The following is a 12,481-nucleotide window of genomic DNA, read 5'->3' on the forward strand; positions in this document are numbered from 1 at the left end:
GAATATAACAGGAATCTAACGCATAAGTCTAGTGTAATTCACCTCTGTAGTTCGTCGGCTCCCCCTTAACACCAACATGAAACCATCTTCATGAAGCGGATTTGTTTACATGCGGAGGAAGCTAGCGTACGCCAGCATCTCAGCTAGCCAGAGAAACGCTCATTTTCTCTCACAGCTGACATTAAAGGTCGTCAGCCATGGGGAAATCGTTCGCAAATTTCATGTGTAAAAAGGATTTTCACCCTGCGTCGAAGTCAAATATCAAAAAGGTGAGTGCTAGCTACAATAAGCGGTACTGTTTGAGGTAAGAGGGCATCCTAGTAGCCTGTTAGCTATCGAGCTATGTTTGCTAACAGTGCATTGCTACTGCTAGCTCAGCCTGCTACTTGATGAACATTATGAACATTGATAATAATTTGATAAAAAAGTGTTGACCTTCGAGTAGAAGCTGTATTCTCATTATTTTAAGCTTAGAGAAAAACGTCTCAGCTGAACTGGGTCGTTTGAAACGTAAAATTAGCTGCTAATAGTTGATGTAGCTAGCGTTGGATAAAACTAGCTTCAGTTAATCTTAGACGTTCTAAATTTAACGTTTCAAGTGCAATGTTGACTTTATCTTTCTTTAACCCACTTTGCTGTTGTGGTCTTTAGGATGAGAGCCAAACTTAATATTCTTAGCAATTCTTCATAATTTTCTATCGCAACTTATAGAGGTAACTACATTTTGCTCTTCGCAAACTTTTGCTTTCCACTAATATGATTTAATCTCAGTGTCATTGTAGATGTATGTCCTACTTAGTGTGTGTATTAACTACTTCAATTAATCAATTTGCTGACAAAGTCATTTATAGGCTACTTAATGCTTACACTATTTTAGCCTTACCACTCAGATATAATTAAGAAGAGATTTAAGAAAGGTTTGCCTGCTCTGTGTATTGTTTGCTTTTTAGCTGTAACTAAAATATATATCAGTTACCTTCAGAATTTATCTTACAGTTTATGAAATACCTTAAATAGTGTAAAAATGATCACTGACGTTTCGAAGAGTGAAACATTTACATAAGTCTTAGAGAAGCAACACATCTTAGAGACCTAGAATGTTTGTTTGTTTGTTTTGCTCTTAAAAGTTGTTTACTAAAATGATTCTTTTGTTGATAGACTGATCAATCAGTTGATCATTCAATTAATCATTTCGGCATTAATAAGATTTTAAGAATAGGTAAAGGTAAGTTACAGTAGTAGGGCTGCGCAGTATGTGTGTTTCTGTCTCGCAAGTAGGAAGACCCAAAACTGTAGTTGGAAATATAGCACCAACCAAGTATTTAAGATGTACGCTGTGATTGTTTTCCCCTTAACTTACAGGTATGGATAGCAGAGCAGAAACTGACTTTCGAGAAGACCAAGCAGGAGGAACTTATGCAGGCCTACCTGAAGGAGCAGGAGACTTACAACAACAGGTTAGATAAATATTGCACAGCACTGATGCAGAATGAAACAGTGTGCCTCCAACAGACCTGCTTTTTAAAATATGTTGCGTAATTTTTTTTTTTTTGCCTCTGTGCATTAGAGGCAGATGGACCTCTACCTACTCGAACACTTTTAAAGAATGTTTGAAGTTCAACATTATTTTCTGAATTCTAGGTTGTTGATGGGGGATGATCGTGTTAAAAATGGCCTCAATTTCATGTACGAGGCTCCACCTGGAGCATCCAAAGGTAAATCATTAAATTAATCTGAGCCAAGCAATTGTGGTTCCTGCTGACTTAATATTTATGCCAATCTGAAACACAATTTTGTGCAAATAATGTTTTAATACTTGTTCATTTGTTTTGTTTTATATTCATATTTGTCTTCTCTACTGAAGAGGAAAAGAAAGAGGTAAACAATAATATACAACTCAACAATTAATATGCATGAGGCTTTGCACGTGTTATGCCTGTTAGGTTTGCTTTATATTGTTTCCAGTTATTTATACCAAGACGTTCATAATGAAAATGTGTCTTATTTTCAGGATGGTGAAGAAGAGTACAAATTTGAGTGGCAGAAGGGAGCTCCTCGAGAGAAGTAAGCAGTTGTTTTCTACACACAATTAAATAGTCTTGGTCTTTTGTCTTTCCATCTTCTTGGAATTTACTTTTTCTTCTTTTCTCCTTAATTTTCTCACGTAGGTATGCAAAGGATGACATGAACATTAGAGATCAGCCATTTGGAATCCAGGTGTGTGGTCTCAAACTGTGGTTTATATTTAAGGGTTCAGTGATTAGTAACAAACATTGACTTAAAAAATGGTATCTGCCAAATAATAGCTGTTTATTTATCTCATATTTTTGCTTTTGCCTGTGTGGTGCGCTTTAGTTTTCACTCTTTTGGTTACTTTAAAGCTTTAACGTGAAACGTAAAGAGAAAGTCATGCTTTGGTTGCAATGTTTCCAAAACATTTTCACACTAACGTCGCCTGTGGCTAACAGCAGTACTACACATGTAGACAGTGTTTTTAATAGCAACCTAATGCAACACTGGGAATGAACACGTTTTTAATAGTAAAACAGCTCTCGCCATGAATTTAAAGTAAACCAAAGACATTAATGAGATATATTCTGTCTAACAACATGGTGTTGTTATTTAACAGTACCTAACTCTGCTTTTCTTTAAATTAGTCAAGTTTATTTAGAGCACGTTTAAAAACAACTGATGTTGACCAAATTGCTGTACAAGAGAATCCACTTACACAATATAACTAAAATACTAAAATAAATAAATTAGCAGAATAAAACGGATAAGAGCAGAGATAAAACTGCAAAACAGAATAAATATAAAAGAATTGCAGGCCGGTATAAGATAAAATAGGAAGAGTCAAGCTCAACTGGAATTGAAGGCCATCGAGAAAAGATGGGTCTTTAGCAGCGACTTAAAAATGTGAAGCGACTGCAGTTCTAATGTGGATCAGTAGGCTGTTCCAGAGCTGAGGAGCAGCCACCGCAAAGGCACGATCCCCTCTGTTTTTGAGCCTTGATCTTAGGACTTCTAATAACAAGTGGTTGGCTGACCTAAGTGGTCTAGCTGGGGTACAGTATAGTATTGCAGGAGACAGACAAGATAAGATGGAGCCGTTCCATTTAAAACCTTAAAAACAAAATGTTAGAATCAATCCTGAAGTGGACAAGGAGCCAGTGAAGGGAGGCCAAAATTAGCGTAATACTGTCATGCTTTTTCCTCCACGTCAGCAGCGTTTTGCACAAGCTGAGGCGCCGCAGAGACGACCGTTCTACACCCACATGCAAAGAGTTACAGTAATCAAGCCAGGATGTAATAAAGGCATGGATAACTCTCCTAGTCTTTTGGATGGAGATAAGGCTTTACCTTAGCTCAGAGCTGAAAGAAGCTGGTTTTAACAACTGAGGTATAATTAGTTTGCATATATAATTCCGATTGTCTGTTTTTAACTTCCCAGGTGCGCAACGTGAGGTGCATCAAATGTCACAAGTGGGGCCACGTGAACACGGACAGAGAGTGTCCTCTCTATGGGCTGTCGGGTATCAATGCCAGCTCTGTGGCCACAGAGGAGGCAGCAGGTAGAGTCCACACAATAATAACATCATGTTTTCTGTGTAGCATTTTTATTAAAGAATTGACATGTATGTGAGGAAACCACAACAATATGATATCCAGATTGTATTTAGATTTTAATGAATTAAACATGAATAAGAATTGATTAATTTAATCATCAATAGAAATGTGTATCCACAGATAAGCAGATGAGACCTGTAATGATTAATCCATTTGTTGGCCGCTATCAAAATAATCGCAAACCATGTTGATAATTGTTTTTTTATTTTAAGAATTTGAAGAAAAAGGGGTAAAAATTCCAGCTTCCGAAATGTGAATAACTTCTGCTTTCTTTACCCAAATTTTCTGATATTTTATTCACCAAATAACTAATCTATTAATTGCTGGTTGCAACCCTAGACATTATATATCCTCTTAAATTTGGTTCACATATATGGCACATCGGTAATTGTTACAATTGTTACAACTTATCGATTACAAATAATCGAAAGGTATACATGGACATTTTACCTGCTGGAAATTTTGTTCCTAAAAATTCAGTGAAACATGCATTGTTGATTGTTTTCTAAAGGAGAAGGTGAGCAGTATGTGGTAAAAACAACAGGGATCCAGATCATCAGTGCGGCCTGATGTTTGTGGCCAGTATTTCAGCTCCACTCAGTCAGAGTTTGCAGCAGCTACACCTACTGTATCTCTCCTCTCGCCGTTTCAGCTGGAGCTCCAGGCTCGAGCCGATTCCGAGTTCTGCAATCAGCCAGTCTAGTTGTAGAGTAATAATGTTTACCCTGGGAGAGTCCAGTCAGTGCATGGTGTTGATGGTGGAGTGCTGTAATGGTCCCCCTCCTGTGCGGGGAGAAAAAATGTAATTATTGTGTATTCTGATTCCCCTAACTGCTGCTTTGGCAGAGAATGATATTGTATGATTTGCTCAGCCGGAAGTGGAGTGAGTTGATTTGATGTCCCATTCTGTTAACAAAGCCGCCCCTGAAATTCCCACTGTGGAGATAGTGGTTGGCATGGCTTTGACATCAATGGGACTCTGAGGCTGTGATTTGTGCTAACAGGTCCGTCGATGCACCCCTCGGAGTTAATGGCGGAGATGCGAAACAGTGGGTTTGCCTTGAAAAAATGTGTCCTTGGTAGGAATGCTACGGTTTGTGATCCAGCGCAGGTAATTGTCTGTCTCGCACTCCCATCTTTGCACACATAGGACGATATAGACGCACACACATACGTTCAGAACTATACTTTTGGTATGTCAGTAGCATATATAGATGCTGCAAAGACGCCTGTTATTTGGGCAACTTAAGGTCAGGTGAATTGAATAAAAAATATCACCTATTTTTAAAGGTGTTGATGTAATGAAATAGAGATTAGCCTGTGAGAGTTGTATATATTGTAGTTTCAATTACAATACAATGTGCTGCCATGTACGTTTGCAGGATTACGTTGCCAGTGAGGAAGAGGAGGATCCAGAGGTGGAATTTCTCAAGTCATTAAGCACCAAGCAGAAACAGAAGCTGCTCAGGTAAAATCATTACTTTTTACATATTTTGAATATGTGCAAGCCTTATATTGATAGAATAAACACGGGAAATCTTGGTTAATAGTTATAAATTATAAACTTTCTGTTTATTTTTATTTTCCATATATTTTAATGAGATTATTAAATGGAGTGTATCACACTTCATCAGATAGTTGTTACCCATTTTGGTTGCTTATTTTACATTTACCTTAAAGGTGCTTAAGCGCTTTCCTTAACCTTTTGGTGTGACTCATAGACTTAATTATGCTAACATGTCTTTGTAGATTGTAAATTAAATGTTTGTATTTCTGTTTTACAGAAAACTCGACCGCCTGGAAAAGCAGAAGGCCAAAAAGAAGAAGAGCAAAAAACAGAAGAAGAAGAGCAAAAGGAAGCACAAGAAAAAGCAGGAAAGCAGCGAGAGCTCGAGTGACTCCTCCAGTAGCAGCAGTAGTGATAGTGACAGTGGCTCAGATTCAGACAGCCGGGGCAAGTTCAAGAGCCAGAAGAGAAAGAAGAACAAGAAAAAAGATTCCTGTCGGGATAACAGCTCGAAGAGCGAGCGACAAGTCAAGAGTCAGAAAAGGGCCTCCTCTCACAGGAGCAGGTCAGCGAGCCCTCACACCAGACAGAAGCGGCCTGAAGAGGAGTCCGCAGATTATAGACAAACAAGGACAGAGAGGGGAAGGAGCGGGAGTCGACAGCGCAGCCCGGAGAACAAGATGAAGCCGGAGGGAGGTCAAGAGAGAAAGAGACACAGCAGCAGGGACAGGCAGAGACCGAGCAGCTCCAAGTCCGCTTTGGACAGAAGTAGGAGCCGCGAGAGAGGCAGGGAGGACAGAGGTAAAGACGCGCGTCACAGCGGAGATGGGGAGAGGAACAGAAGTAGCACAGATGGAAGAAAGGGCAGAACAGCAGATGGGAGGAGCAGAAGCAGGGAAAGGAGGAGAGACAGGGAGGGCAAGGGAAGGAGTAGAAGTAGAAGTAGGGGGAGAAGAGAGAGAAGCCAAGACAGAGCAAAAAGAAAGCACTGATGATCATAGTTCCCTTCTTACATTATGAGACAAAACGTGAAAATATTTTGAGTGTTACTTTGCGATGAATATTCTCCATCACAGTAGTGTCCCTCTACTTAAAACTGCAGATATTGTGTGCTCGCCTCCTTCTCCTCCAGCAGAGGGAAGCAGTCGACAGGAAATATGGAGATGCAGCTCATTGCACTCTTGTGTTGTCTTGTACTGGATGAAAGGCTCTAAATTAATTGATTAACATTGGAAGCAATTTGCGGCTATGATCCACTGATGGAAAAATGTTGGAGTCATTGTAATTGTAAAATGTAAATTGTAATCGTAGGCCAGTAGAAAGACTCTTTGTGTTGCTGCAGTTTTATCTTCCATTATTGTGTCTTTTATTTTGGAAATATCGACGTTGTAAGCTGTGATGCTCGGACGGCTGTTGATTCCTGAAAAATCAGGACTTTTATTTTCTGATTAAATTTTTAATCTCAGTTTGACGCGGTGTCTTTTGATTTTTGCAATGAATGAAATGGCAATTTAATATTAGGATTTTTTTTCCTTCTGATTGATTACCGTTACTTTTCCCAGCACTAATCACTAAATTAAAGCCTTATAATGTTTCTAAGTTTTAAATGAGGACGGTTTACGGGGATGACATGACGCAATGTGGTAACATTGTGAAAAAAAAAACGTCCCGTCCTTCGGTTTTTTGTTTTGTTTGTTTTTTTATTTACGTTTTTTTTTCGTCACGCTCAAACAAAACAAATATGACTTCCTGCCAAATATCCAGCGTGTCAATCCTGCCGATACAAAAAACTAAATAAAAACACAGGTGCACTATTAGCTATATACACATATTATTTTACTAAATTAGACAAATGTTTTAGATTTTGATACTGTAAAACATTTCGGTATTATATTAATGGCTATTTTATTTTTTTCTTCCTGTTATATAAATTATTTTTTAGGCCTAAAATTTAAAATATTTTTAGGACGTGCTGTTTTAACAAATGTAGTTACAATTTTATCCAGTTTTAAAAAAAAAAAACCCAATGAGCTCTTTATCTGAAAAACAAATTAACTTCAGTTTCTAAATTTGACGTCTTACAGATTAAATTTCAACATTTCCCTGAAGTATTCCTTTGACTTTTATATTTTGGCTGAAATTCAAATTGGCGATCTAATTTGGTCGTTTTCACTATCCGGCCGTTTTCTTGAAGCCGCTGTTGCACAAAAGGAAATGAAAATAATTTCCCTCTATTGCCTTCTGGTCAATTTAACATCCTCTTCAAAAAAAAAAAAAAAAAAAAGAGGGTGTCTGGGTGAGACGCTTTCCCCTGACGTATTCCCGCTGCAGGTCTCGCGCTGTAATTATTCCCGGCTTTTTCTTTGAGAGTCGGACGCTGCACTGGGTAAGCACAAAGAAGTCAGAGAGCATCCTTGAACCCTTTCAATGCGGGGCCACTGATATTCAAATAACACGCAGGCACCATTTAACTGCGCTGAGCAGAGAGCATTTCAGATTCAACATTTGCATGTGACTCTTTGCCCCTTGTGTTTTTTTCCCCCTAAAGTTTAAAAAAGTGTTCCCAGAACATCTCTGTGGTTTCTGGCGAGGAGAAAAAAAAAAGACGCCGTATCCTCTTTCTCGCTCCATCGATTGGTATGCAAATGAAAAGCAGTTAATTTGGACAATTAGAATAAATATTCAGGGACCTTTGTCATCAAACCCCCTCGGAAAACCCCCCGATAAAGTGAAAGTGAACAAAAGATGTCTCGGAGATTAATTAGATATTTGATAAGACACGAATCCCTAATCGCAAATACAAGACACATGGGGCTGCGCTGTGCTCCAAGTCATAATTAATAGCATTTAACAAGATTTTCATTTGGCCATGAAATGTTTCTTTCCGGGGCATTAAGCATTGATTTATTCCACAGGGGAACGAGTGAAAGTCAAGGTATTAAAGGTGATTTTAAGAAGAATAGCCTGTGGACAGCTCTCACCCTTCAAAATAAAATTTTAAATTCATTAACATTATTTTTCAAATTAAAACCAAAAAAAAAGAAACATAAAATCTACATCACACAATTACAGCCTTTGTTAAGATGTTTTAATTACGATAAAATGAAAGTCTTATACGTGTGACTTTATACAGGTAAACATTTATATATAGATATTTTTTTAGCAAAGAAATAAAAATGGTTAACCAAAGTTGAAAAAGCTGTGTACATACATATCCACAAAGTGCGTCGAAAGTAAACTCCCTGATTTCCAGGATATACCAACACGAATAAAACAATCATAGCCTAACATTTACATGAAAAGAACACATAGTTTAGTGGTCAATATACAAGATGGAACTCACATTGTCCAACCAAAAGTTCAACAGGTTTCGCGCAAAGCAAACATCCTTTAATTTTTCAAGTTGCTCTTTAAAAAAAATCCCAAAGGCCTACAGGAGACAGCTCGGTTTTCTTTTGATGGATTTACGCATGAAATACGCCTGTGGAGAATATATTTTTTTAGACTTTGCAACCGCTTCTTGAAATATTTTCTCCTTTTATTGTCCGTCAAATAAGACCCGTTTTCAATGTGCAGTTTTTTAATGTGGTTTTATTTTGGAGGAGCCTCATTAGGGCTCGTCGTGAGGAGACGGATCCTTTACAGTGATTCTGGGATTCACCCCATCCAAAATAAGTTCCGGGGACTCGGACCTCGGGGTCTCCAGGTTACTGGTGTCGGTGTCACTGTCGCTGCCCTTTTTGCCTCCTCCGCCGGCCGTGTGCGTTTTGATGTGCTTGCTCAAATGGTCACTCCGCATAAAGCGCTTGTTGCACACCGGGCACGCGAACCTTTTCTCGCCGGTGTGGGTGCGCAGGTGTCTCTGCAGCTCGTCGGACCGCGTGAACCTTTTGCCACAGAAAAGCCAGTTGCAGACAAAAGGCCGCTCGCCGGTGTGCCACCTCAAATGCGCTTTCAGGTGAGAAGTCTTCCCGTACACTTTACCGCAGCCGGGAATGTGGCAGCTGTGGAGTCCCTTCCTCCGCAGGCTGGCCCCGGCGGGTCCCAGCCGCTCGGCCTCCTGACAGTTCGGACAGTCGCACGTGGCTCTGCCGGAGTACCGCCTGGACGACCTGGAGGAGCTGCTTATTCCTGAACTGCCCCCAGAAATCATAGCATTGGCTGCGGAAGCGTCTGTGTACGTGGGGATGACAGTTTTGAAGCCGTCCTGAGTTAACAGGTGCTGGCTGGTGGACAGGAGGTGAGACGCGGAGGGGCTGATCCCCGTGGAGCTGAACGCCGAGTGCGTAAGCGAGGAGAAGTCCGGGTTGTAGCCGCTCAGCTGGGAGTGGATGGCTTGAGGAGTCCCGGAATGCAGTGAGGTTTGGAGGGTGCCCGCAGGGTTCTGGACGTCGAGCCAAGACCCGGGGTTAGTGTGGACGTCCCACCACGAGGACGCGCCGTTTGCAACATCGCCAGAGATGGTGGAGTGGAACCCGGACTTGTACCACGACTCGTACGGGTGCGCCATCCCCACGCGCGGGTATAGAGTCTCTGCTGAGGTGTGGACTTTGGAGATAAAAGCTGACTGTCCGGACTCTTGGGATGTGACGCTCGCGGAGTTGGAAAACAGCCCGCTGTACTCTGTGGAAAACGCAGACGAGGTCGGGGAGGTGGAGGCTAAGCAGAAGGCGCTGTTGCCGGTGCCGCTGGTCGGTGTTAGTCCTGAGGACGCGCGGCTTGTTGCTACCGTGAAGCCGGGCAGACTGGATCCCAGGTTACAGCTGGAGGAGGATCTTTTCCACGGGTGAAATCCACCTTTGGAGAAAGCGCTCGAGTCGGGTAAAGTTGTAAGAGGACTGGTGTTGCCAATTTTGTTGCAAGTTGCTGCCAGCATCGCTAAAGGTGTAGTTCCAAACCGTGGCTCTTCCTGAAAAACACGACAGAAAAGTTGGAGTTAAGACAGGAAAAACCGTTTTTTTTTTTTAAGATTTTGTGAAACTGTAAAGCAGATGACTTTACCCAAAACATGTAAGGACTCCAACAAAAATATTCTAACAACTGCTATTATTTAAAAGTTTAACACGAGATACATGTGTTTGTAGAGATGCGTGATTTAACAAGCGTGTAGTAAATACAATATAATGTAAAAGTAAATAATAACATTTTTACAAACTTCCTCTTCACATAAAGTGCGCCAGATTTCTGCTGTGAGTAGAAATAACTAAAATCACAACAAAGTTTGATCAGCTCTGGTTTGATCCGGATACCGACAAGCTTTATGGGTATGCAACCGTTTTTTTAATAACCAGTGAGTACCAAAACAAATAAAGAAATGCTTAATAACACATTAGTATCCGAAATCATCACGAGAAACTTGAAAGCATGTTTACGAGCGCAGCGAACACTTTTCGTTGCAGAGACGAACTTTACGCACAACTTTTACGCATAAATCCAAAGTCAGACTCACCCCAAGTATAGACGTAGCCATATCCAGGGTCTGTGCTGTGAGGAGAGTGTTCGCTATCTGAACGCTGTACGGCTCCAACCTGCTTCAGCCTCACCGTGTTTGACTCAGGTCACACGGTTTCTCTCTTGGCTCGCGGATCCAAACACTACCTAGTTGTAGAGAGCGTGTTCTTTGAAGTACAGCTGGCGAGGACGCGCAGCCAATCTCCGAGCTGCATTCCTGGCTGGAGATGCTTTCAGCCAATGAGCGAGCCGACCGCAGACAGAAACACCAAAAACCCCGCCGTCAATCATGTGTTGTGCAGCCTCTGCTCTGACTGTCATACAAGACACGATTTGGTATTTTTTTTAATGCATACAGTTATTTTTATGTATTCTCACACGAAGGCTCAATGTCTCCTTTCATTGCAGAAATGAGTTCACACGTCAGATCTCCGCGAGGTAAGATTTCCTCTCGTTTTAAAGCGTTTATGTTTGTGGTGACTGTTTAGTTCCAGCTTTCCCTTTTGATTTCCAATATTCAGATCATGCGCAACACGTCATTGAGAAATAGTTGCTATTTAAGTCTCGTGAACAATGCGAGAGACGCTGCTGCTGCCGCTGCTGATGACTTTATCCAAACAGTCTGCAGCCACTTGTGCCTGCTGCCGTGTGATCGTGCACGGGGGGGAGAGAAGTGATGCTACACGATCCATCCTGAATGTTTAAAGTGCTCATATTTGGGGGGGAAAAATAAAAGATGGATTAAGTTTAGTGAAGAAGTCCAGAAGCAGGCCTGACAGCCCAGACCTCACTGCTGCGGTCGGATCGTGTTGGAGCAGCATGAATAAAACAATTTGCTGCTAAATACGTGAAGAAAAACAGATCGCAGGACGCGTAATTGATCCAAAACCAACTCGCGTCCGAGCTCGTGCGTGTGCTCGAATTCGCGCGCGGCCGTGCCTTACCCCCCCACCCCCCACTCTAACTTACTTGTTGGGGGAGTGCAGGTGAGGGGTTAATTAAAAATGACAGCTCGCTTTATCTGCGCGTGCAGTGGATCCGTTTTAAAAGAGAGGTGTTTTATAGGCGGAAAAAGTTTGAGCACCCAAGGGACGCCTGCTGTAAGGCCGCCAGTTATCTCAATTAAAGCGGTTTAACAGGAGGCGCGATGCCTGAGTTGTAGCTGAGAAATAAAATGTAATGCCAAACTAATCACTCTTTTATTTAAATAGTGGACAATTAACAGGATGTTGTAATAATTTCCCCTCAAACTCGCGTCTTTTCTTCTTTTAATATTGCAGTGGAATCATCCGAGTCCATATCTTGTTAAAACGCATAAAGGGATAATGGCATAATGTAAAATTGACCCGCTCTAACGTGAATCATCGTCGCTTTAAAAGTTAAAGCAATTTTCCAGAGAAAGGCTTGACCGAAAGATGTGCATTACAGTATTCAAAATGGGCAAATAATGCTCCATTATAGAGTGTGAATGCTGCCAGTCAACACAGGCGCAATTTGTTCTAATACTCTCTCTGCGTTAAAAACCTGCACCTTTTTGGAGGGGTGAATAAAAAAATCAGTCTCATCAAATTCTGAGCGCTGCCAGGAAAATTGAATCATTTTTGCAATCATGACAATTTGGCAGAGTGCTGTTAACAGTATTAAATGTCTGTTCTACATAAACAAAGCTGATTGGTGCTGGAGAAGGCGAATTAATTCGAGCGTTAAATGGAAGTGAGCGCAGGATGTAAGGACGTTTCAAAATAAAAGAAAAAGCAGACAATAGATTTACGCTATAATTATGCTCACAATTATTTATCTAATATTTATTTCCGTTTAAAAATGAACAGATATAACAGTCTGTTTGTGTGCATGTGTTCAGTGTGACATCTCAATCTGGAGCAGTGTGACCGTTCA

At 41.0% G+C, this 12,481-nt stretch overlaps 2 protein-coding genes across 2 annotated transcripts; one reads left to right on the forward strand and one right to left on the reverse strand.

The window, feature by feature from the left end:
• The first annotated feature begins 179 nt into the window (after positions 1 to 179).
• cir1 (corepressor interacting with RBPJ, CIR1) lies at positions 180 to 6,599 on the forward strand. The gene is made up of 10 exons (XM_069662994.1): positions 180 to 269; positions 1,363 to 1,457; positions 1,642 to 1,715; positions 1,865 to 1,878; positions 2,012 to 2,064; positions 2,169 to 2,217; positions 3,452 to 3,572; positions 4,632 to 4,738; positions 5,010 to 5,095; positions 5,412 to 6,599. The coding sequence occupies exons 1-10, from the start codon at positions 198 to 200 to the stop codon at positions 6,124 to 6,126; spliced, it is 1,386 nt and encodes a 461-aa protein (XP_069519095.1). The 5' UTR covers positions 180 to 197; the 3' UTR covers positions 6,127 to 6,599.
• Positions 6,600 to 8,090: 1,491 nt separating this feature from the next.
• Positions 8,091 to 10,700, reverse strand: sp9 (sp9 transcription factor). The gene is made up of 2 exons (XM_069662995.1): positions 10,584 to 10,700; positions 8,091 to 10,043 (listed from the first exon to the last, which is right to left on the reverse strand). The coding sequence occupies exons 1-2, from the start codon at positions 10,602 to 10,604 to the stop codon at positions 8,745 to 8,747; spliced, it is 1,320 nt and encodes a 439-aa protein (XP_069519096.1). The 5' UTR covers positions 10,605 to 10,700; the 3' UTR covers positions 8,091 to 8,744.
• Positions 10,701 to 12,481: the final 1,781 nt, after the last annotated feature.

Source organism: Semicossyphus pulcher, unplaced genomic scaffold, assembly GCF_022749685.1.
Source record: "Semicossyphus pulcher isolate SPU_LCO1_2020_fin unplaced genomic scaffold, fSemPul1.0.p SCAF_15, whole genome shotgun sequence".
NCBI lineage: Eukaryota > Metazoa > Chordata > Actinopteri > Labriformes > Labridae > Semicossyphus > Semicossyphus pulcher.

Bases quoted from the DNA above. Each gene is read 5' to 3' on its own strand.
- cir1 (XM_069662994.1), top strand. From the start codon at position 198: ATGGGGAAATCGTTCGCAAATTTCATGTGTAAAAAGGATTTTCACCCT. The intron at 3,573-4,631 runs GTAGAGTCCACA...TTGTGCTAACAG, and splicing joins GGCCACAGAGGAGGCAGCAG to GTCCGTCGATGCACCCCTCG. The intron at 4,739-5,009 runs GTAATTGTCTGT...GTACGTTTGCAG, and splicing joins CGGTTTGTGATCCAGCGCAG to GATTACGTTGCCAGTGAGGA.
- sp9 (XM_069662995.1), bottom strand. From the start codon at position 10,604: ATGGCTACGTCTATACTTGGG. The intron at 10,044-10,583 runs GTGAGTCTGACT...CGTGTTTTTCAG, and splicing joins TGGCTACGTCTATACTTGGG to GAAGAGCCACGGTTTGGAAC.